Genomic DNA, 26998 nt, shown 5'->3' on the forward strand with positions numbered 1-26998 from the left:
TGAAATTTAAAATATGGTAACTAGTACGACATTTGTCTTTCTCACCATCTACAAGTAGAAAGCAGAGCAAAATACATAAGGCATCTGTTTTCAGACATTTGACAATAGGTACTCAGAAATTTTCTCTCTGTGAGAAAGAAGGCACAGAAAGTGAGTCTCACATTTGACTCAGCCCTCTGACTGGGGATAATGTCTTAACCAAAGCACAGAGAGGTGGAACCAAGTAGAACTCTGAGTTTGAAGTTCAGAGCTCCTGAAGCACCCAGAACATGCATGACATGGGACCAGAGATGTAGAGGGGCTATCAGATATATGTTTTTGGGGGAGGAGAGGAGTTGTCCTTATGTCCTTGATTAAGGATTAGGCTGCATATGTGGTGGGTAAGACTCTACTGAAGGATAGAGGGTAAAATGGAGATAATACTAAATGTCAAACAGTATTGGGAAATGTTGGAGTTTCAACCCAGGCAGAGTAGACTGACCTTGCTAAAACCCCAGGCATTCAGCTGAGACAAGAAAGGCTAATCCTTAGGAGGAAGGTTCAAGCTCCAGAGTAAGAGATACTCTTATCATCCCCATTCTACATCCCAAAGCCCAAAACCCAGCAAGAAGAGGATTAAGGAGGGTTACCAGTAAATTAATTGCCTTCCAATGCAAAACCCAATAGTCTATACAGGGTTAAAACATGGTATAGGAAGGAAATAATGCAGATAAGGACAGAAATCAATGAGACATAAAAAGGAAAAAGAATAGAAAAAATTAAAGCCCAGAATTTAGATGTTTAAAAGGACTGCTAAAATTGTTAAACTCTGGTAAGACTTATCTAGAACAAAAATAAATTCCATCAATATTAGGAGTGATGGGAGATATTACTAGTTATGCAGAGAATAAAATGACATTTCAGAGTAATTTGAAAGCTTTATGTCAATAAACGTGATAATTTAGATGAAATGCACAACTTCTTCAGAAGGACAACTTACAAAACTGAGAGAAGATCTCAATTCATTTGAAATCTATTGAAAAAATTAAATTCATAAACAACCACTTTCCCACAAAAATACACCAAGTTTAGATGTTCTCACACTCCAACTGTTGAGAAATATTTTTGTTGTTTCCTGTCTTTACTAAAAATAATGCTTTTATGAGCGTTCGTGTACAATATGTTGCATGAATATAAATTTTTGCTTTTCTGTGATACATGCCCAGGAATATGATTGCCAGGTCATATGGTAAGTGTATACTTATTTTTTAGAAGAAATTACAAAATTACTTTCCAGAGTGACTGTACCATTTGACATTTCCACTGGCAGTGTATGAGAGAGAAAGAGTGTCTGCATTCTTGCCACCGTTTGGTGTTATCACTATTTAATTCTTTTTTTTTAGGCATAGTTATCGATGTGTAGTGATAGCTCATGTAATTCTGATTCGCTTTCTCTAATGACTAATGATGTTGAACATATTTCCATGTGCTTGTTTGTCACCTTTTGTGAAATGTCTACTAATGTCTTTTACCCATTTTCTGATTGGATTGGTTGTTTTTTTTTACTGTTGATTCTTGAGCAATTTTTATGTTGTAAACACAAGTCCTTTGCCAGATATGTGGTTTGCAAATATTTTCTCCCAGTGTGTAAGCTGTCTTTTCATCCTTTTCATAAAATCTCTCATTGATCAGAAATTTGTAATTTTGATGAGAGTTAATTTATCACCTTTTCCTTTTATGAATGGTGGTTTGGGTATCAAACCTAAGAACTCTATGTATTGCTACGTCCACAAGATTCTTCTAAAAGTTTTACAGTTTTACTTACATTTAATTGTATTTTCACTTTGACATAATTTTATATAAGGAGTGAGATTTGGATCAAAGCTTTTCTTTTGACTAAGGATGTGTAATTGTTCCAACACCATTTATAGAAAATAGTATCCTTCTGCACTGAACTTCTCTTGCATATTTGTCAAAAAGTCAGTGGGGCATATTTGTGTGGATGTATTTCTGAGTTCTTTGTTTTGTTCACTTCTTCTCTGTGTCTATCCTTCTGCTACTGTCATGCTGTCTTCTTTAGTTTACCTGCATATTAAGCCTTTATGCAGACTACAGTGATTCCTACCGTGTTATACTTCTTTCTCAAGACGTTTAAACTATGGATATTTTGCTTTTTCATATAAGCTTTATACTAAACTACTCTATGTATACAAACAACCTTGATAGGATTGTGATAGACATTGTGTTGAACCTACAGATCAATTTGGGGAGAATTGACATCTTTATTCTGTTGATTCTTCCAATCCATGAATGCAGTATCTCCATTTATTTGGTCTATTTTTTAATGTCCTTCATTAGCATTTTGTAATTTTACCATTCAGATCCTGTATATATTTCTTCAGGATGACACTGAAGTATTTCATTTTCTCTGGAGAAATTTTAAATGGTATTGTATTTTAATTTCAGTTTCCACATTTGTTATCTAGAAACAAAATTTATTTGTTTGTGTTGCTCTTGTATCCTACAACCTTGCTGAAGTCACATTAAATCTATGAAGGTTGTTTTTTTGGGGAAGATTAGCCCTGAGCTAACATCTGCTGCCAATCCTCCTCTTTTTGCTGAGGAAGACTGGCCCTGAGCTAACATCTGTGGCCATCTTCCTCTGCTTTATATGTGGGATGCCTACCACAGCATGGCTTTTGCCAGTGGTGCCATGTCCGCACCTGGGATCGGAACTGGCAAACCCCGGGCCGCCAAGAAGCGGAACGTGCAGACTTAACTGCTGCTCCACTGGGCCGGCCCCAGGGTTTTTTTTTTTTTTTTTTTTTTTGATGAGGAAGATTGGCCCTGAGCTAACACCTATGCCAATCTATTTTGTTTGTGGGATGCTGTCACAGCATGGCTTGATGAGTGGTGTGGAGGTCTGCACCTGGGATCTGAACCTGCAAACCCCAGGCTCTCTATGCCATTGGGCTGGCCCCAGGTTTTTTTGGGTTTTATTGGATAGATTTCTTGAGATGTCTTACAAATATGGACACTTATTTCTTCCTTTTCAGTCTTTCTTCTTTTTCTCCTTGCTTTGCCTTACTGTGCTTGCTACAACTTCCAGTGCTGTGTTGAATAACAATAGTAAAGGGAGACATCCTCATGTTGTTCCCAATCTTAAGGATGAAGTAGTTAGTCTTTCACCGTTAAGGATACTGTTAGCTGTACTTTTTTTTTTTTGAGGAAGATTAGCCCTGAGCTAACATCTGCCTCCAATCCTACTCTCTCTTGCTAAGGAAGACTGGCCCTGAGCTAATATCTGTACCTATCTTCCTCTACTTTATATATGGGATGCCTGCCACAGCATGGCTCTACAAGCAGTGTGTAGGTACACACCCGGGATCTGAACCAGTGGACCTCTGGCCACCGAAGTGGAAGGTGCAAACCTAACCACTGTGCCACTGGACCAGCCCCAGCTGTAGATTTTTAAAAATATATTCTTTATAAAGTTGAGGAAATTCTCTATTTCTGGATTGCTAAATTGTTGGTTTTTTTTTTTTTCATCAAGGGGTGTGTTTTTAATTCTATCAAACGCCTTTTCTGCATCATTTGATATTTTAGCCTATTATGATATGGTGGCTTGCATTGCTTGATTTTCAAACATTGAAACAGTTTTGCATACCTAGAAAAGCTGCAGCTTGGTCCTGGTGTATAACTTTTTTTAAATTCATGGCTGAATTTGATGTGCTAATAATTTCTTGAGGATATTTTTTTTTGTCAAATTTCATGAGAGATGTTGGTCTATGGTTCTTTTTTCATCTTGACTTTGTCTAGTTTTTGTATTAGAGTAATACTGGCTTCATACAATAAATTGGGAAATATCTTCTCTTCTATTTTCTGGAAGACATGTAAAATACATATTACTTCTTAAGATGTTTGGTAAAATTCTTCAGTGAAGCCTCTGGGCTTGGGGATTTTTTTGTATGTGGGAGCTTTTTAATTACCAATTCAATTTATTTAATAGTTATAGGCATATTTTATCTGTTTCTTATGTATTATTTTGACAGTTTGTGATTTTTAAGGAATTGGTCTATTTTATATCACTTGTGGAGTTTATGAGTATAATTTCATCATAGCTCGTATTATCCCTTTAATGAGTACAAGAGCTATGGTGATGTGCTGTTTCATTTCTGACATTGATGATTTCTGTCTTCTCTTTTCTTCTTTGTCAATCTTGCTGGGGATTTTTCAGTTTATTGAATTTATCAAAGAACCAGCTTTTTCTTGCTTTGATTTTCTTTACCATTTTCTTATTTTCGATTTCTTAGTATTTTACCCTTATGGTTATTATTTTTCTCCCTTCTACATTGCTTTGGGTTTACTTTGCTCTTCTTTGTCTAGTTAGTTGAGGAAAAACTTTTATTATCAGTCTGTGACCTGTCTTCTTTTATATTGTAAAAAATTCCTTCTCAGCACTCTTTAGCTGCATCCTACAACAAAATGTTGTATTTTCATTTAAATACATTTATACATATTGTTAAAATTTATTTTGAGGCTTCCTGTTAGACATATGGAATTTTTCAAAGTGTGTTAATTAATTTCTAAATGTTTGGAGATTTTTCCTCGTCTGTCTCTTGATTTCTAGTTTGATTCCACTATGGTTAGAGGATATACCATGTGTGATTTCAGCTCCTGTAAATTTGTGATGGTTTTCTTTATGAGTCAGTACATTGTGTGTGTAGGTAAATGTCCTGAGATGCTTGAAAACAATGTGTATTCTGCTATTGTTGGGTGGAGTCTTCCATAAGAGTCGTGTAGATCATGTTGATTGATGCTGTTTTTCTGTTCTATGTTTTGTTGATTTTCTGTCTAGTACTATCAATAACCGAGTGGGGTGTGTTGAACTCCTCATTTATTCTTGTGGTTTTTTGTCTTTCTCTTTCAGCTGTATTAGTGTTTGCTTCATGTAGTTTGAATCTGTGTTGTTTGATGCCTGTACATTTAGGATTGCTGTGTCTTCCTGATGGGTTGATACTTTTATGATTATGTAATAGCTCTCTTTGTCCCTAGTAGATTTCTTTGCTTTAAGTCCACTCTATCTGATATTACTAAAGCCAGTCTGCTTTATTTTTATGAACATGTGCATGATATCTATTTTTACATCCTTTTAAGTTCAGTGCACCTGTGTTGTTATGTTTCAAGTGAGTTTCTTATAGAACGTATTTAGTGGGTCATAGTTTGTTGTTTTTTTCCTGTGTGTTGTTTTTCTCCCGTCTACCCTGGCACTGAGTATTTTACTTGGTGTTTTTAGACCGTTTACATTTAAAGTAATTATTGATGTGCAAGTGCTTTCTGTCTGCTATAAAATATATGCTTTTCTGTTTCTTTTTTCTGTGTTTCTCGTTCCTTTGTTACTCTCTTCTTGCCCTCTTCTGGGTTACTTGAACATTTTTAGGATTACATCATGATTTATTTATAGTATTTTTAAGTATTTTCCTCATTGTAGTTTCCTTACTGTTTGCTCTAGGTATTACTATATGTATGTATATATATGTATATATGACTTATAATAGCCTACTATTGTGGAATGTTTACTACTTCGAGTGAAATATTGAAACTCTACTTCCACTGAGATTCCTTTATGCTCTGCACTTGCTAAATATAATTGCTTAAATATTTCTCTACATACACTAAGCATCACATGATATTATGTGATTTTTGTTTCAACCACCAAATATGATTTGAGAAACTCATGAGGGCAAAGATAGTCCATTATATTTACCTCTATTTTAATCCATTAGGTTTTTCCCAATTCCTTATGATGATCCAAGCATTCTTGTCTAACTGTTACCTTTGTTTTTTGGAGTTTCTTTTTGTCATTCTTTAAGGATGTGTGTACTAGTGACAAAATCTCTTAGTTTTCCTTTGTTTGAGAAAGTGCCTCTTTTTCCTTCATTCTTAAAGGATAAATTTGCCAGATACAGAATTCATGTTTGTACTTTTATTTCACTCCTTAAACATTGCTGTGGCATTTCTATCAAGATTTCATGACTTCAGATGAGAAATCTGCTATCATTCAAATTTGTATTCCCCTGTAGGTTATGTGACATTGCTTTCTGATTACTCTGAAGATATTTTTCTTGTTTATCTTTTAATAATGATGTTTCTTGTTTTGGGTTACTTTGGGTTCATTCCATTTGGAGTTTGCTCAGCTTCTGGAATCTAAAGTTTATGTCATTCATCAATTTTGTGAAGTTTTCAGCCATTCTTTCTTTTTTCTTAATTTTTGTTTATATGATTTTTATTGTGGTAAAAACAGAGTGAATTCTACTCTTTTAATAAATTTCAGTTATACATTACATTATTGTTGACTGTAGGTATGATGTTTCATTGATGATCCTAGAGCTTATTTATCTTGCTTAACTGAAACTTTATGCCCATTAATTAGTAACTCCACATTTCCCCTTCCTCCTGGCGCCTGGAAAACATCATTCCATTCTTTGATGGTATGAATTCGATTATTTTAGATACCTCATATAAATGGAATCATGCAGTATTTGTCTTTCTGTGATTGGCTTATTTCACTTAGCATAATGCTCTCAGGGTTCATCCACGTTTTTACATATTGAAGAATTTATTTCTTTTTTGAGATGGAATAGTATTTTATTGAATGTATATACTACATTTTCTTTATTCACTCATCTGTTGATGGACATTTAGGTTGTTTCCACATCTTAGCTATTGTGGATAGTGCTGCAATGAATATAGGAGTGCCAATATCTTCCTGAGAACCTGATTTTAATTATTTTGGATAACTATGCAGAAGTGACATTGCTGGATCATATGGTAGTTACATTTTTAATTTTTAGAAAACCTACATGCTATTTTCCATAGCAACTGTACCATATTGTATTCCCATTAACAGTGTACAACAGTTGCAGTTTCTCCACATACTTGCCAACATTTGTTTTTGTTTATATGATGATAGCCAACCTGACAAGTGTGAGGTGGTATCTCATTGTGGTGTTGATTTGCATTTCCCTGATGACTAGTGATAATGAATATATTTTCATATACCTATTCGCCCTATACCTGTTTGTCTTCTGTTCAACAATTTTACCAATGTTAAGTCTTCCAATCCCTAAGCACAAGAAGTCTTTCCATTTGCTTGTGTCCTATTTAACTTCTTTCATCAGTGTTTTGCAGTTTTTAGAATACAGGTCTTTTACCTCCTTGGTTAAATTTGGTCATAGGTATTTTTTTGTTTTGTGTGCCATTATAAGTGGAATTGTTTTCTTAATTTCCATTTCATACAGTTCATTGTCAGTACAAAAATGCAGCCAATTTTTGTATGTTTATTTTGTAACCTGCAACTTTACTAAATTTATTAGTTCTAATGCTTTTTGTGAAGTCTGTAGTCTCTTCTATATATGAGATCATGTCATCTGCAAACAAAGACAATTTTACTCCTTCCTTTCTGATTTGGATGCCTTTTATTATTATTTTTTTCTTGTCTCATTGCTCTGGCATGAATTTCCAGTCCTGGGTTGAACAGAAGTCGAGAAAGTGGGCATTCCTGCCTTTCCTTATCTTAGAGGAAAAGTTTTCAGTTTTTCACTGTTGAATATCATATTAGCTGTGGATTTTCATATATGGCCATTACTATGTTGAGATAATTTCCTTCTATTCCTAATTTGTTGAGAGTTTTTATTATGAAGGCATGTTGACTTTTATCTAATTCTCTGCATATATTGAGATGATCATGTGATTTTTATTCTTTATATTATTAATGTGACTTTATCACATTTATTGATTTTTGTGACTTGAACCATCCTTGCATTCAGGGATAATTTAATTTCATCAAAATGTATGATCATTGTAATTTGCTGGCTTACACTGGATTTGGTTTACTGCGGTTTTCTTGAGAAATTTCATGTCTAAATTCATGAGGAATATTGGCTTGTAGTTTTCTTTCCTTATGGACAGTTTGTGTGGCTTTTGTATCAGGGTAATGCTAGCCTTGTAAAACAAGTTTGGAAGTGTTCCTTCCTCTTCAACTTTTTGGAAGAGTGTGTGAAGGATTGCTGTTAATTCTTCCTTAAATGTTTGGTATAATTCACCAGTGAAGCCATTTGGTGTTGGGCTTTTCTTTCTTGGAAGGTTTCTGGTTACTTATTCAGTCTCCATAGTAGTTGTTTTTAAGTCTGTTCATATTTTCTGTTTCTTCATGATTCAGTCTTGGTAGGTTGTATGTTTCTAGAAATTTACCCATTTTCTACGGTATCCAGTTGTTGGCATAGAATTGTTCATTGTGTTCTCTTTGATCCTTTTTATTTCTGTGACATCACTTGTAATGTCTCTGCTTTTATTTATGATTTTATTTATTTGAGTCTTCTCTCTTTTTCTTAGCCTAGCTAGGGGTTTGACGATTTTATCTTTTCAAAAAACCAACTCTAATTTCATGATTTTTTCTGCTTTCTATTTTATTTCTGCTCTAATCTTTATTTCCTTCTTTTTGCTACTTTGAGCTTAGTTCTTCTTTTTCTAGCTCTTCGGAGTGGGAAATTAGTGTGTCAATTTGAGATTTTCTTCTTCTTTAATTTACAGCTATAAACTTACTCTTAGCTCTGCTTTCACTAGATCCCATAAATCTGGTATGTTGTGTTTCCTCTTTCATTTGTCTTGAGACATTTTGTAATTTCCTTTTGACTTTTCCTTTGATTCTATTGTTGATCAAGTGTGTGTTGCTTAATTTCCACATATCTATGTAGTTTTTACTTATCCTTCTGTTATATTTGTTGACCTAAATAACAAAGTAAACTGAGGCAAACTCAAAAAGATGAAATTATTTGGGAATTGCCAGAGAATTGCAATTTAGGGCAAGCAAATGTAGCAAGCTACAGGTAAGTTGTTTGAGGGTTTGGAGTAGGTTGTATTTATGGCCAGGGAATGCGAAGAGGGAAGAGTGAGTTTAACCACACATAAAATTCCTTTCTCAAGATTTCTTTTCCACAAACCTTCTGTAGCTTCTCATATCTAGTTAGGTTTTGTCCTATCTTTTTGTTTTTTTTATTCTGGAACAATCATTTTACTTTAGGACAAAATTACTTTCTTTTTTGCCTTCGACAAAAATGCATCTTCATTGATTATCCCTTTTTTGGAGCAGGAAAAGGTTAATTTTTGATTCAATTTCTCCAATAGATACAGACCTGTTCAGATTGTCTATTTCCTCTTGTGTGAGGTTTGACAAATTGTGTCTTCAAGGAATTGGGGAGAAGCAGGCATCTGTGTTTTTCCTACTCTCTCTGTGCTGGGAATGAGGGAGAATCAGTGGCATTTACTATTCCAAATTGCTGCCTTTATTCTCCCCCAGACAGCTAAACCGTGCCAGATCCATCAGTGCTCCTGGATTTCTGAGACAGATGCTAGTTCTTTGGACCGTTTTGGTAATAGGGTACTCCATGCACAGGTCAACCCTTTCCTTTCCCAGAGAGAAGCAGAGAGCTGGGATTTTTCTTCCATTCACTCTGGTGTATGGGGGCAGGGAGGGGGGTGCAGATCAATGGTGTCTACTAGCACAAGCCATCACCTCCATTGTTTTCTGGGCGGCTAGACTGTGCTAAACCCATCAGAGCACCAGGACTGGTGACACAGATGCTAGTTGTTTCGGTATACTCCTCAGAAAAATGGGGGCACTGGACATGTGAACAAGCCCTTTTCCTCTCCTGGGTCGATCTGGGAAGGTAGAGGGTTTCTTTCTGATCATATGGCAGTGCTCTTGGACAGTCTCTGGTGAAAGGGTGTCCCAAATTTCCCTACTGCTTTGGTGAGTCTGATTTTGCATTCTCTCAGGGTGAGCATGAGCCTTTCAATTCGTTTCTGATTTCTCACAAAGGGAATTTGTCTGTGAACTGGTGTGTTTGTTGGGGGACAGGGGATCCAGGCTTCCTACTCTACCATCTTCCCGACCGAAATTTCAGACTCTATTTCTTTGAATACTTTTCAACCCCACATTCTTTCTTTTCTGCTTCTTGGATTCTGATATGCATTTTTATATATTCTGTAATTGTTCCACAGGTCCTTGGGGCTCTATGTATTTTATTAGCTCATTTTTCTCTGTTTTATATATTGAGTAAATTCTGTTGATCTGTCCTCAAATTCACTGATCCTATCCCTTGTTGTCTCCACTCTACTTTTGAGCCTATCTGGTGTGTTTGTGTTTTGTTTGTTATAGTCTTCAGGTCTAATATTTTATTTGTTTTTTATAGCTTCCATTTCTTTTCTGAGATTTTCTGTTTTTTCATTTGTTTCAAGATACTTTTTAATTGTTTATTTATGCAATTTTGTCACAGCTGCTTTAAAATCTTTGTCTAATAGTTCCAACATGTGGCTCATCTCAATATTGGGATCAGCTGGTTGTCTTTTCTCATTCTTGTTGCGATTTTCTTGGTTCTTGGCATAGTGTGTGATTTTCAGTTATTTCCTTGACATTTAAATCTTCTATTTTCGGAGGCAGTCACACAGTTTAAGTTTAGCTTTAGTTTTGTTTGTTGTTCAGTGACAGTTTAGCTTTCTTGGGTCTTTAAATATTATTGTGTTGCGCTTCATTCTTCTGGCTCTGCTGGAGCTCCTGCTGAATCTCCACTGGTGCAGCCTCTAGTGATAAAAGGTGCTTTCCTGGGCCAGCTTGTATTGCTGGGTGGGGTTGCATGATGAAAGACCCATGAGCTGGAAAGCATTTCATCTGGCTGTTCTCCCTCCAGTGGATGTTAGTGTGTTTCTCACTCTATCTCTGCTAGTGCCCCTGGGTGAGGAAGGTTCCTAACTGGGCTACTTCCTTCTGCTTGGAGTTGGGGACATTGGGAATTATCTCATGAGAATCATTTTCTCCCACTGGGTGCAAGACCAGGAGACTGAATTGCTCTCTGTTGCTGGGTAAAGGCTTGAGATCTGGTTTACATTCTCTCTTTTTGTGATGAGCTTGTAGCTACAGTGTCTGCTGGCACCAGTGCAAGTGGAGGTGGCTGCTGCTGTTGCTTGGTTTGGAGCAGGGTATGCTCTGCTACTGTCCGTGGTTGGGGGATAGGAGTTAAGCCTTGGTTGGAGAAAAAGTGAACAGTTAGCAATGGAAATATATCTGGGAACTAGTAACGTATAAACAAATGCATAGGAGAGAATGTGATGATACTAAAGCTCTCATAGCACAGATTAACAAAGGAACAGGACTGATTCTAGATATCACCAGACTCTTAAGGGCAGAGAAGGGAATATTCACTGAAAAAGAATATTAGGGAAGACTCTGGGAAGACTAATGCTGTAAGAGTCCATGGGCAGGAGAGTGGAACTAGGGTGATCAATATGGTGAGATACTAAAAAGAAATAAAATGAGGAAATGTCATTTAAGATACCTTTGGGGAACAGAAAAAACAATTGAAATGTTCACAGTTGAAGTCAAATTAACACTGCTAATTGCACTGAGTTAGCAGTTATAAATGTACATTCAAGAAATGTGGCTGAGAAAGAAAAGAAAGTTGTTTGTCAAAAATTTAGAATTATAGCAAGAATTATTTGAGGGAGGATAGGAGTCATGATTATTCTTAGGCAGAAGAAGGCTTAGAGGAAGAGATTGCAGGTAGATAGAAAAAAAAAGGAATATCTGTTGAACAATATTATGATAATGGCTAAATCTGAATGTTTCATGATGTCTACAAAGTAAGGATAAAACCGAAAATTTTATTTTCAAATCATTCACGAATGTATCTTTATACACTCCTGTTTAGAGCCATTGCTTTTATCAAGGATATGCTGCAGAGGTTCCAAAATCAGTTGTGACACTTAGCACTTGTTCTGGACTCAGGTAACAGCATATTTCAGAGATGTACATGGTTGAAAATCTTATGTAAGCTTTAATGTTTAAAAACTTCTTAAAGAATACAGATAAAAAAATAGCCTTTGATTGTTTTCTTCTCATATGCTTTCTTTTCCTCCTCCTCTTCTTATCATTTTTCCTATTCTCTCTGTCTCTGTACCATGCTTGCAGTCATAAAATTTATTCAGAAAAACCTCCCACTAGTCTGAAGAATATTCACACTTCTTGGCCACACTAGAACCACAATGTCTCCTAAATACCGTAATAAATAGAAGACGGTATAAAATTGGGTCTGAAAGTTAATCCAAGTAACATGGGATGATTCTTGGGTATTAGACCACAAAGATCACTGTCAAATTTCTGTAAAATGTTTTTATTTAATGTTGACTTACATTTCTCAGTGGCACAGCTATATTAATTACTCTTTCTTTTCTTTTTTAATTTAAATATTCAGGGGATTATTGAAATTGGAGAATGTCAGTTATGGAATTGAACCACTGGGATCAGCGGCTACATATGAGCACATGCTTCATCGAATAAAGAATAATAAAATCTCTTTTCCTCCCTTACAAGAAACTTATCCTATGACCGAATTGGTAGATAAATCCTTCAGGATTTTTGTGAAATCAGAAGTAAGTAACCCCTTTTGTGAGATCTTCGCTTGTGTTACTTCTGATAAACTTATTCAGATTGAGATGTGTTACATTTGGAAAACAAATTTAAACTGATGTTGATCATATTAATACCTTCTCCTGTAAGGTGTTTATTTAAAACATATTTTATGTTTATTCATATAATATTTAGAAAATGTAAGAGATATAAAGATATAATTTAGAAATTCTCACAATTCCCTAATTGCAAGTATTTTTAAGCATGTATACATAGTTGCATTGTGACTGAATTTATATCCTACCAATATAATGTTACCCAAATCTGCTGATTATTACTTTGTCAGCATTTTCCTTGTCATTACACTTTTTTGTAAAAAAGTGTTATCTTAATAGCAAATTTAAAAGTAGTAAAAGGCAAGAAATTGTTTCAGAGCTCGTTGTCTAGAGATAATTGTCTTAGAATTTTCAAATATTTGTTCCAGTTTTTGTAATATACTTAGTTATAAATGCAGCTTTATAAATGTACAGATTTTTTTAAAACAAAAAATGATCTAACCATATATGCTGCTTCGAAATTTTCTTTTTGCTATTAAGAGGATATGTACATTTTTACTTATCATTAAATAATTTTCACTTATTATTTTAAATTAGATAATATTGGTTAACGTGTTAAAATATTAAATATGTACATATGTAAAGAAAATATTTTCTGTTTTCTAGAGGTAAATGCATTTTATCCATTGAAATTATTTGGATGTATATTCTTTTATAGTTTTTAATTTATATATGTGTGTGTGCATATATGAAGCATATATATGTATATATGAGCAAATATCCATGTATAAGCATATAGGTATATAATATATATACTAAGCACAAACTTGAAATTTATATATTTTGTAAAATTATGTCATATTTTACATATTTCATTATTACTTTAATCAAGAAATGAACTGCATGAATGTACCCAAGTTTTGAGCAATCATACTTTGCTTATAAATGCTTGCATATAAAAGTAGGCATATTTCCAAAGGCTTTTTGATGTATGTATATATATATATAATCTCCTAAGTTCCTCCTTAAGAAATTTTATACAACTTTACATTTTATCACCAGTGGCTAAATAAATGAATCTCTGTCTACATATTCTCATCAAAATTGAATGTCATGTTAAAGAGAAGCAAAAAAAAAAAATAGTAAAAAGTGAAAATAGAATTTAATTTATGATGAACTCCATCTCACTTTTGCTTTCATTTACTTTTGTTTATTTTGGCAAAGATGTTGGTTCAGATGTAGATTAATAAAATTACCCTTTCAGAATCTCGTAAAAACAATAAAATATAGCCATATATAGAGACGAAAATTTTATTTTTAATAAAACTAAGATGTGCCCGCAAACTTTATGCCAGCTCTGGAAACTATCTGCATGTTGCCATACAACATTGGACACAAGTAAAGACAATTTTTGCAGCTGAAATAGAGCACTATAACATAAATTTAAAAACTTTAAAGTATTCCATAAATACTCTTCTGTGGCAGAGGGAGAACCTGAAGAGGTGGATATGCTTTGAGAAAGACAAATAACCCCGCACTTGAAGCCATCCCTCTCCAATGAATCAGCAACAAGAGAGGGGTTGGAAGAGATACAGATAACAGACAGTCCCAGCTGCCTTAGTTTGAAATCCAAGTCTGTCCGGCTGTAGCCACAAGAACCTGGGCAAATAACATAGCCTTTCTGTGTTTAAATGTTCTTATCTGTAAAATCCAATAATAAAAATAATTGCTAACTCATGCAATATTTCAAAGATTAAATAAGTTTATAAATGGAAATTACTTAGCATAGTATATGGAGAAATGTAAGTGATCAATAACATTGCTACTACTAATAATAATATTTGCTCACCGCATTTTCTAATGTAGTGAAGCAACATATTGGAAGTAATTATGGAAAGTTTGGGTACAAAACAAAATGCAATAATGAAATAAAATAAAGACAAAGATTTCAGAACCTAAGAAAAAACCCGGGAAGTCACTGCAGGAATGGAGATAGGTGGGTAGTGGTACATGTTTGTGAATTGTGTATCTTTCATAGGGAAACTTGATAATTGCTTTTCATCCTGAATCTGATAGACTTAAATCTCTGAGTTTAGGTAAGCATGTTCTCACATGCACTAGTGCTTTTACAGGCACAAATAAACAAAGTGAATACCTCCAATATAACAGATTTTTTAAAAGAACAGAAAAAAAGTAACATGAAAACATATTTTTGGCAAATTTTTATATTTCTGAAAGTAAACACGAATAAACTTACAAGCAAGGTGAACACTTTCATTATAAGCAGAGTTGAAAAATGGAACAGAAACCAAACAAAATACAAGAAAGGGCTTACCTTTTAACGGCACGTTGGACGTATGCATTTACCCCTGCCCCTCCGTTAAACCCCACTACTATGAAAAGAGATTTTTAAAATGCGTAAACATACAAACACTAATAGAACAAGATAGGAATAAGAACAATGGAAATTTAATAGCAAATAGACAGCTGATTTAGCTCCTAAAAAGCTGAATCCTAAACTGGCAATGGGGATCGCCTCTGGAAACTTGGTACCTAGTGCAGTGCTGTCCAGTGTTTCTGGAATTGCATGCTCACATACCTTAGGAAATAACTTTAAAGGTAGACCTAAGAAGAGAATTGATTGAAAATAAGTTAAGTATTTAGAAATCCTGATTTCCTCTCCTAATCAATTGTCTCCGTTGTAAACTGATAGATAATCGAAGGTTGTTTACTTTGGCGGGGGGTGAGGGGTCTGTGAAACAGGAGCACTAGGCACAGACGTTCTATTGTATTCCACACTAGGGGAAGATCATCATACTGAAACTAAGGTAATTAAGTTAAACTTGGCACACTGGATATTGGAAACCCGGCTTATATATTCTAAGAAATATATCGGAGAGACTCCTCTCTAGGAGGCAATCAAACCAGCCAAAGAATCAAAACTAACCATATTAACAGCAAGGTTTTCCCAACCAACCACCTAGAGAAATTACCCTCTGTGAAGACAGCAGCCCAGAAACTACATGTATGATCATACATGTTGGAATAAGCTATTAAACGCTCAATTCTTAATATGAAGGTGCACTAAATATATGATGACACAATGTAATATGGAAGATGGAGACATGAAAAAAATCAAAGTTTTAAAGTTTGAGGTACCAAAGAATATAGGGGGTGAAGGAAACAAAATGACAATATCCTCAGAGAGCTAAGAGAAAATATTTCATCCGCAAAGTAAGAATGGAGTGCTGTTTAAAAACTAACATTCAACGGATAAGTAACAGTTCTTGGGAATTAAAAGTATGATAATAAAAACTCAATAGAAAGTTTACAAGATAAAATTCCAGAAATCACACAAAACGTAAAGAACAAAGACAAATGAAAGGGAAGTTTGAGAGAGAAGAAATGAAGTTAAAATAACAATATGGGTGATAGAAATAGGGGTTCCAGTACAAATAAACAGAGAAAATTGAGTTGAAGACAAGACAAGAAAAATTCTCAATTATTTAAGATGAATTTCTGGACTGATATAAGAAAATCTGATTTCTTATATATGCTCAAGATGCAGAATGGCATGAAATTTTCCAGCAGCAATACTGGGAGTTGAAAGGCAATACTACAATTGCTTAAAATAAGGCAAAGTAATTTTCAGTCTATAATTCTGTATCCAACCAAAACTACTTAATTGAGTTTTTTTAATAGAAATCATTTCTTTCCTCCCTAATGCAAAATGTCCTTCTTATTCTGTAAAATAAACAAGCCACAGTTAAACAGAAAAATAAAAGGCCCTAATCTCATCCTGAATGAAAATAGTAGCCAGCCACAATCAGAACCAAATTCACAAAGAATGTTTTCCAAATAGAGTGAACTTTCAACCAAATCAAACAATGGAACAACTGTGTACGCAGTTCTCCCCAAACTGTATTCTTCATGAGAATCAATATTAGGTCAAATCCCACTTGATTTTGAAGCAAACAGTTCCCCAACGCTCATTGGTTTAATGTCTTGTTCAGGCAAAGACCAAGTTGGATGAAACTCTCCTGGTTGATTGTCTTCCTAGCTTGACTCAGGACCCCTGAGAATCTCCCACTAGATTATCTGAGTCTAGTCAGTGATAAAGGGAAAAGAGTGCGTATGTCCCCACCTTGATACAGTTGAGCCTGGACAGCTGCCTGTCACTGACATCTCTTCTCTTGGAGAGGGAGTTAGCATCATTCTTGGATAACTGGCCATTCCTTATACCCCAAAGTATAATAATAGTCACTAATTCCCACCGTTTCTCCAAGAAAAGTTTGACTTGAGAGAACTGCATGTGTTCTAAAATAAGAATAATAATCAGAAAGGAATAAACATGAGCCATATGAATGACCATAAATATAAAATATAGGAAAAATACAAAATCCGAAGTGAATAAAAAACAATACTGATATTATTTTATATTCATGTACTGTCTCATAGGTGCCATGTATTGTTCTAAAAGCTTTACATATATCCTGTCTTTTCAATTCTTTCAATAGTTCTAAGAGTTAGTACGATTATCCCTCTTTTCAGATCAGGAAACAGAGATTTAGAGAGCTTAAATTATTAATCTACGAAATTCTCTGGTAAGTTGCTCCATTAAAATTCAAACCCAGGTAATATGACCCTAAAGATATGCTCTTTAGTAGTCTAATGGTCTACTTCTATACAGTCTGTTTAGGAGAGCCCTGAAAGTGCTCAGGAAATAAGTGTAAGAGAAAAATAAAGCTATTTTAAAAATAAAAAAAAATTGGTAGTAGAACTAGTGAATAATAGAATAAACGTCGTGCTAAAACCCCAAATTGTAGTATTATAGTCAGGTTTAAGGAAACAGAGAAAGCAATGATATAAAAATTATGATAGAGAACACCTAAGACCGTGTGATGGTTAATTTTATGTGTCAATTTGGCTGCGCCACAGTGCCCAGATAGTTGGTCAAATTTGATGGGTGTTTCTGTGAGGATGTTTTTGAATCAGATTAACATTTAAATCAGTGGACTTTGAGTAAAGCAGATTGTCCTCCATAACGTGAGTGGATCTCATGCAATTGGTTGATGTCCTGAATAGAACAAATGGACTGACCCTCCCTTAAGTAAGACAGGATTCTCCAGCCAGCTGCCTTCAGACTGGAAGTGCAGCAGCAGCTCTGCCTGGATCTCCTGCCCACTGGCCTACCCTCAAGAATCATGTGAACCAGTTCCTTATAATAAATCTAATTATAGTAAATTAAAATAAATGTATAAATATACACACAGACATCCTGTTGGTTCTGTTTCTCTGGGGAACCCTGACTAGTAGAGTGTAAAAGGTTGATAAGAGAAATTCAAAATAATAAAATTGTCCTTCATGAATAAAATAGCACCCAAAGTATTACAAGTTACTAAGAATAAAACTTTGTTCATGTAAAGGAGTTCTGAATTTGAAAGATGCCCCAAGAAACCCTGATAAAAACTGGCAACACTGAGATGTAATGTGGTTAGTATATTGGACTTCATAAATGTATAATGAATAATCTTATAGGCACCTTGGCCTCCACAGAAATCACCTACAAAGATAGGAAAACTCAGCCTTTGCTCAAATGAAGTGCTTGTAAGACAGTCAACCATGTCTGTCTTGGGGGCTTGTATAGAGAATTGCTTCTCTAGGGGGTACAGGCATACCTCGGAGATATCATGGGTTTTGTTCCAGACCACTGCAATGAAAAGAATATCACAATAAAGTGAGACAATTTTTTTGACTTCCCAATGCATATAAAGTTATGTTTAAACTATTCTGTAGTCTATTAAGTGTACAGTAGCATTATGTCTATAAAACAATGTACATACCTTAATTAAAAAAATACCTAATTGATAAGAAATGCTAACCATCATCAGAGCCTTCAGCAGGTGGTAATCTGTTTGCTGGTGAAGGGTCTTGTAAAAAACACAATATCTGCAAAGCACAATAAAATGAGGTATGCCTGTATACAACATCCCAACAGTTTTTTTAACCTAGTCAAGTTGCCGTTTTATATAAAAACATTCTTACTTTCTCAGGAATTCTGAGACTATAGTATCTGTGGAACTTTGAGGCAATATTACTTCAATCAGTATAGCAAAATAGGAATCGAATCAAACAATTTAACATATTTATGTAGAAAACCACAGAATCATTGATAAATAGTCCAGAAATATCATTTGGCAAAATTCAACACCCATTCATGATGAAAACTAGGAATAGAAAACTTCATTGATCTAGCAAACAGCATCTGTTAGCATCTACAGCTAACATAATGAATGTAAGTGACTGAATGTTTTGCCCCTGTTGTGGACTGCATGCTTGTGTCCCCCCCAAATCCATATGTTGAAACCCTGACCCCCCCATACGATGGTATTAGGAGGTGGGGTTGTGGGAAAATAATTAGGGTTAGATTAGGTCATAAGGACGGGGCCCTCATGATGGGATTAATGTTCTTATAAAAAAGGGAAGAGACAGGAGATCTCTCTCTGCTCTTCCTCCCAAGAGCACACAAGAAGACAGCCGTCTGCAAACTAGGAAGAGAGCTCTCACCAGCTACTGTATCTACTGGCTCCTTGTTCTTGAACTTCCCAGCCTCCCGAACTGTGAGAAATAAAATGTTTGTTGTTTAAGCCACCTAGTCTCTGACATACTTTTTATAGTCTGAGCTTACTAAAATAGCCCCTAAGATTAGGAATAACACGAGGCCATTTGCCCTCACTAGTTCTAGTCAACATTTTACTAGAGTTCCTCGATAGTGCAACGGGAAAAAGAGTAATAATCAAGGGCACACGCTTTTGAAAGGAAAAAGTAACCCTATATTTTTAGTGATCTAACTGTGTATGTAGAAAATCCCAAAGGATCCCCACCAGAGCTATCAGGACTAATAAGAGGGTCTAGCAAAGTCACAGGAGAGAAAGAAATTGACATCATTAAGATGTTCGTTTTCCTGAAATTTATCTGTGGATTTAGTGTAATCCCAATCAAAATTCCAGTATGTTCTCAAATTCATAAAGAGATGCAAATATCCTAGAATAGTCAAACAGCTTTAAAAAGAAGAATAAGATAGAGTACTTACATTACTTTTTCTTTTTTCTGTTCTTTCTTTTTGTGAGGAAGATTGGCCCTGTGCTAACATCTGTTGCCAGTCCTCCTCTTTTCGCTTGAGGAAGATTGCTGCTGAGCTAACATCTATGCCAATGTTCCTCTATTTTTTATACATGGGATGCCGCCACAGTGTGGCTTGATGAGTGTCAAGATCCACGCCCAGGATCCAAACCTGCTAACCTTGGGCTGCCCAAGAGGAGTGCATGGAACTTAACCATTAGCCACCAGGCCAGCCTCTACATTACTTTTTCTTAAAGGACCAGATAGTAAATATTTTAAGCTTGTGGGGCATGTGGTCTGTTGCAGCTACTTCACTCTCCCTGTGTAGCATGAAGCAGCATAGACAGTATACAAACAAATGGTGCGGCTGTGTTCCAATAAAATATTTTTTACAAAACAGGTGGCCATAGCTTGGGTTATAGTTTGCTGATCCCTGCTATAGAGATACACATTGTTTTATTGGTGTAAGTATAGACATATAGAACAGTGGAACAGAATAGATCAGAAGTAAACCTGTGTACTATTGGCCAATTGATTTTCCACAACGATGTGAAGGACTTTGAAAGGTTAAACAGTGATCCCTTCAAATTATGCTAGAAGACTGGCTATCCATATGGAATAAAATGAATCTTGACCCCTATTTAAAAAATTGAATTACAGAATAGTCTTAAATGTCAAGACTAAACAAAATTTCTAGTAAGGAACTTAGGAGAAACCAAATTAATGAACCATAAGAATGTGAAAAGATGTTCAACGTCCTTAATTACCAGGGAACTGCAAATTAAAACCTCAATGAGACATCAATACAGGTTAACAAGAATGGATACAATGAGAAAACACAATACCAAATATAGGCAAGAATATGGAGCAGCTGGCACTCTTATTAATCCTTGGTGAAAATGCGGAATGATCAAACTGCTTTAGAAAACAATCTGGCACTTTCATAATACTTTATACACTCACAATTACCATATGACTCAGGTATTCCATTTCTAAGTATTTACCAGGAAAAATGAAAGAATATAACTGCACATGGATATTCAGCTTTATTTATAATTGCTAAAATGACTAAATAATCCAAATGATCATCAACAGTAAATGTATAAACAAATTGTGATATATTTCTAAAATGGCATGCTACTTAGCAATAAAAACTAATGAGTTACTAATAATCACAACAACATAGATGAATGCTGAGTGAAAAAAGCCAAATATAAAAGAGTACATACCATATAATTCTATTTATGTGAAATTCTAGAGTGGATTATTTTAATTTATGGTGAGAGAAAGCAGATAATTGGTTGCCTTGAGTCCTCTGGGCTATTGACTTGGACAAGGGTGATAGAAACATGCTTTGCTTTACTTGTGGAAATGGTTCCATGGGTGTACACGTTAGTACTAATTCATATGACTATTCTTAAAATGGATGCATTCTATTGAGTGTAAGCCACAGTAAAGTCAAAGTTAATTAAAAGGACAAAAGCAATGAGAAAATAGAGGCAATGTTTCAGGGAAAGTTGGTGAGAGCTTGTTTAGTTGAAGTTTGGGGGAAGGTTTCCAGAGGAAGGACACATGAGTTCTTCCTCATTTCAGTAAATTTTCTGAGGACTCTAATTATCAATAATATAAAGTAAAAGCTTCTGATTTGTCCGTAAAATTTTTATTTGGAATCTCACCTGCTTATTTATTCAGGGGCATCTATCCTTTTGTTTTCTTATTATCTTTATATATTTGCATCTGTAACTATTTATCTATTTATCTATCTATACTTTGTGTGTGTGGTGTATATGTATGTATACATATATAATGTGTGTATGTATGCATACATGTAATAATGTACATATATAATGTACATAATTACAAACAATTTGAGAATTTAAAAAGTGTTTTACTTAATTCATGTCTGCTGTTTCCCAGAAAAATTCAGATGCGCTAACGAAAAGAATTCTGAAGATGCAAATCGTTATGGATAAAGCCTTGGTATGCATTATTGATATATTTCTTCATATCTTTATTTTGTGTTTAAATTCAAAGGAAATGTGAGAAAAAAGACTTCCATTGTTTGCAATATAGATATATTTTCTCTGTTCAAAATATGTCTCTGGTAAAGCACAACATAAAGAAATGTTGTCAGTTGCCTTTACATTGACATAGGGGGATTGCTATTTACAATATTGATTTCCAAATCAGTATAGAATTCTATCAATAATATATAGCTTTGTATAATGGAAGGATTCTAGTACAATATTACCTATTGGATTATAATTAGCTCCAGATATTTCTGAATCCACCCCAAATGGTGGTGAAACTGTTTTCTTTAAATTGATTTCCATTTTAAAACTAGCTATTTTGTTTATTACTAAATTGGAGATCCTTGTTATTAAATATTATCTTTTATAAGATTATTTTATGCTTTGTAATCACTTGGGTTCTCTGGTGGAAGTTCTGCATTTTAAAATGAGAAGAATTATTCATAGGAACATTCATTTAGTTATGGAAATGTTTGTTTATATAATCAGTTTTAACAAAGCCATATGAGTAACAAGTTAAAAAATATGATTTGTCCATTATCACTGATATTTTTGCATAAAGTCCCTTGGTGAGTGCCATAATGTTCTAGATTATGTTCATAAAAGAAAATATTTACATCTTTAAATAATTTTTACAAAAACAATAACAGAAAAGAATACACAGACAAAATAATTTAAAAAAACACATAATTTTATCACCAGGAGATAAATTATATGCACACATTTCCCATTTTTTTGAGGAAGATTAGCCCTGAGCTAACATCTGCTGCCAATCCTCCTCTTTTTGCTGAGGAAGACTGGCCATGAGCTCACATCCGTGCCCATCTTCCTCCATCTTGTTTGTGGGACACCTACCACAGCGTGGCTTTTGCCAAGCTAAGCCATGTCCGCACCCGGGATCTGAACCGGCAAACCCCAGGGTGCCAAGAAGCGGATTGTGTGCACTTAACCGCTGCACCACCGGGCCGGCTCCAACACATTTCCTATTTTTAATACACACATACTTATATTTATGTATGTGTATATTTATATATCTGCATTATATATGCTATTTTGTAATGCTATTTTCTAAACAATTTAATAATATTATCCCATATTTTAATGCTTACATAGTGTTCAATTAATATATTAAATAAAATTTAATCTGTTTTACTAGCTAATGCCCTTTGGGGCATTTATATTTTCATTATTGTTGTTTCATGCGGAATAATATTATTTGGTTTAACACCAGGGAGCATTGGAATTATGCTCCCCCAGATAATCCCATGAGGTTGCTAAATTTAAATCTAGACAGCCCACTTTCCTCCCTCCACTTAGATGTTAACCTGCCAGTAGCAACAGAAGACATCTTCAGATGCTATTGTCATCATGCAAAAACACCTCCAAAGAGTTCTTTATAATATTCTATGATGAGTATTCCCTCTCCTTTTATGTTCAACTTTTCTGTCTTAAATTTTAAAGTATGACTCTAAACGGCATATCCATAGGTCTTTTTTTTCTCTGCTGGATCAGATAATCCCTTCCTTCTCGTTAGAGTATTTAGTTGATTTGTTTATCACAAGTACTGACAACAGCAGATGGAGGTTAAGTACTCCCGTGTGGTGTGTGCTATTAGCGTTCTAATTGTCCTGTCAACTGTTTGCTCTTTTGTTCCTCCCTTGCTGCTCTTGGATTAGTGGGCTATTTTTAGCATTTATTTTTATCTCGTATATATATTTTTTCTGCTATGCCCCTTTATCTCCCACGTCCCACCCCAGTGGTTTAACTAGTAGTTTCAATTAGTATTCCTATCTTATCACAATCTGGAATTAATGTTATACCATTTCATATATAATGGAAAATCCTTGTAACAGTAAAATTCCATTTAATACGTTTGTGATGTTACTGTAACCTATACTACTTCTCCATGTGTTATAAACCACAAAATAAATTATTTTAAATTAAATATTCAATTGTTGTTTAAAGAAGGAAAAAAGGGTTTCTCATTTTTCTGCCTATTTACCATTTCCAAAGCCCTGTCTTCCTTCTTTTAGGCCTGTGTTTCTGATATTTCTGTTTAGCCTGTTGAATTTTCTTCAGCTTTTGTTCATCTGAAATTATCTTTATTTCATTTTCACTTTTTAAATATTTTATTTGAAAATATTTTCAAACTTCCAGAAAAGTAGCAGGAATGAGAATAATGCAAAGAACACCTGTATCCTCTTTACTTGGATTTATTGTTAATATTATATCATGTCATCGCTTGTGCTCTATTTGAAAGTAAATTGTAAATTGCATCATGCAGCTTTTTTTCAGTGTGCATTTACTAGAATAAGATCAGTACGTTATATAACCACAATAGAGTTATCCATGTAAGTAAAAATAACATCATTAGAACACTTTTAATCAATTCTATAACAACTGCTTTGTGATTGGACCGTGTAATCTACGTGATACTATGCTTTACAGTCAAAGAACTGTTTCATGGCCTAATATGAGTCAACTTATGTAAAACGTTCATATATATTTGAAAAAATATTTATATATATTTTATTATTGTTTTATATAAGCTTTTATAAATGTGTATAATGTCCAAAGTTTGCTTGAGTTTTTAAAGTCTTGTATATCTTTACGGTTAATTTGTCTGCTTGATCTATTAATGATTGAGAAGTATGTAAAAATCCCTCACTATGATAATTTCTATTTATAATTCTGTTAAGTTTGTTTTATGTATTATGTTGCTAGGCTATTAGTTATAAGCAAGTTTAGAATGCTTCCATCTTTCTGATGAATTAAATATTTTATAAATATGTTGTGATAATTATTTCCTTTTTCATATTAATGTTACTATTATGTTAATTACTGTAACTATCACATCACGTAACATGTGCTTTTTGTCTAGTATTGTCCTGGTATGTATTTTCCTGCTTTGACTGTTCGTACTTATATGTCTTTATAATTTAAGTGTTTTTCTTTTAATTTGCATATAGTGAGTTTTCTTAGTCTTTATCATTTGCCTAGTGTTTGATGTGTTGATAATTTGTGATTATTGACATATGTGGATTCATTTCCAAAACCATATTTTTGTTTTCTTTTGTCTTGCTTTTCATATGTTTATTCTTGCAAAGGATCACCCTCACTCATGCTACACCTGCTGTGTTGTGTAAATATTCAATATGGTTTATTGGGGAAGGTTACATACAGAGAAATAGCAAAGTGCAAACAGTCTCTAAACAGCTGGGAGGATGGCAACTCTCTTGTCTGTATCAGAGAACTCTATCCATTCCGTTTTATTTTCTGCCAGGAGTCTTCTGCAGACTTACTGGAGATATTGAAGATCTCAAGCTGCCAATTTTTATGTTTTCAGCCAACACTTAGAAATGTGTGTGCACACGCAATTAGAAGTATTTCAGAGAAAATAGTATGACTTTTGTTCCCTTGAATGAGGACATCTTCTTAAATTATTCACTAATATAGCACTCAGAGCTCTGCATTTACAAAGTACATTGTTGATCCAGGATATATGGTCCTGTTGTCTTATTGGGATAAAGACAAACGATGACAGCACACTGCAGCAGACAACATAGACAGCAGTTTAGCTATTTAGAGATTTGAGTCCTGGTACTCACCTTTAATAATTGTTGCAATCGTAACCTTAATTGTGTGGGTTTTTGTTTTTTTTTTTTTTTTTGGTGAGGAAGATTTGCCTTGAGCTAACATCCGTTGCCAATCTTCCTCTTTGTTTTTGGTTTTCTTTTGCTTGAGGAAGATTAACCATGAGCTAACATCTGTGCCAATCTTCCTCTATTTTGTATGTGGAATACCTGCATAGCATGGCTGATGAGTGGAGTATGTCCGTGCCCAGAATTGGAACCCACGAACCTGAGCTGCCAAAGTGAGAGAGTGGAACCCTAACCATTCAGCCATGGGACTGGCCCCTTGACCTTACCTTTTGATCCTTAATTTCTGTATGTGTACAAAGGAAGATAATCACAACTATCTCATTTAAATATTATTGATTAACATACGAAGTCCCTAGCTTTATGCCTAAAACTTACTAAATACTTGATAAATCTTAATTCTACTTTCATTCTTTCACTTGAGCACTGCATTATTTTAGCGTTTTATATTTTATATCCATTTAAAATGCTGTAGTCTGGTAATTTTCACTAGTGATTAAGAAACAAAAATTTGCCTTTCAGTATAATTACATGGGCTCTGAAGTGGCAGTTGCAACTGAGAAAGTTGTCCATATCTTTAGTCTTATCAACACTGTAAGTATTTATTTTCACATTTAAATAAGAAATATTCCTATTAATGAAGTAACATTGTATTAATAGCATTTGTATTTTTATAAAAAGTAGTCTTACCAACTAATTTCATTCACCAGTGGATTTCATCTCCAAAAAATAATAAATTGATTATATTAGCTTTATGTATGAGATGTAATGTTATATTTATGTAGCCTAAAACTGCGTATCATGTGTCTTCTGTTTTCAGATGTTTTCCCAGCTTAAAATGACTGTTATGTTAACTTCTTTGGAGATCTGGTCAGATCAAAATAAGATTTCCTCTAATGGGGATGCTGATGAAGTACTGCAAAGATTTGTGTCATGGAAAGAAAAATTTTTGTTTCAAAGGTCTCATGACATGGCATTCTTATTAATGTAAGTACCTTGTTTGCATTGATATAGGGTTTATCAAATTATTTGATATTTTAGCTATCAAAATTATATACAAAATTTATTATGTATAATAACAAGACATCTCAAACAAAGATTGCATGAGTACTGTATTGGCAGAAGGCAAAATATAAAAATTCAATAATAACGTAAGACACTAACTCATAGTAGGCCGTTATTCTCAGAGTGGACTGTCTACCTGTGGAAATGTAGTGAACTGGAAAATATGAAAGACTTAGGAGAAACGTGAGGCCTTGATGGTTTTAAAGATTTTCCCAGGAGTAAATAATTGAAACCATCATTTTAACATTAAATAAAATGTAAATTTGTTAACAGAATGCAATAATTGCATACAAAGCTGGTTACAGTACAAAACCTTTAAATAGTAATGTGGTTACCTTCCAGTATTTCTATACTGACCTAATGTGTAGCTATTTAACTACTTGTACCGTATCTTTCAAGTCTTTAGATTTTTGTTTTAATAATTTAATTATTTTAGATGGAAAAAAAACAAAAAGACAATTCTGAAGACCTTAAATAATATGGAATACATTTATAAATCTATTGGTGTCTCCTGTGGAATTTAAGTTCAGGTTTGGGGATTCAGGAACAACATTAACTAAGGACTAAAATGAGTGCGGTCACTTTCTACCTCCTGTCTTTCTTTTTCTTGGTGAGTCTACTGCA

At 34.3% G+C, this 26998-nt stretch overlaps 1 protein-coding gene across 1 annotated transcript in view; it reads left to right on the forward strand.

Moving 5' to 3' along the window:
• The window catches only part of LOC103554298 (A disintegrin and metallopeptidase domain 3-like), a 98034-nt gene that overhangs the window by 18718 nt on the left and 52318 nt on the right, over nt 1–26998 (forward strand). Inside the window, exons 5-9 of the mRNA XM_070598807.1 lie at nt 11745–11821; nt 12288–12465; nt 21538–21600; nt 25832–25903; nt 26130–26296. Of these exons, the coding sequence (XP_070454908.1) occupies nt 11745–11821; nt 12288–12465; nt 21538–21600; nt 25832–25903; nt 26130–26296 (557 nt within the window). The remainder of the gene's footprint in view (nt 1–11744; nt 11822–12287; nt 12466–21537; nt 21601–25831; nt 25904–26129; nt 26297–26998) is intronic.

The sequence above is a fragment of the Equus przewalskii genome, chromosome 28, assembly GCF_037783145.1.
Source record: "Equus przewalskii isolate Varuska chromosome 28, EquPr2, whole genome shotgun sequence".
NCBI lineage: Eukaryota > Metazoa > Chordata > Mammalia > Perissodactyla > Equidae > Equus > Equus przewalskii.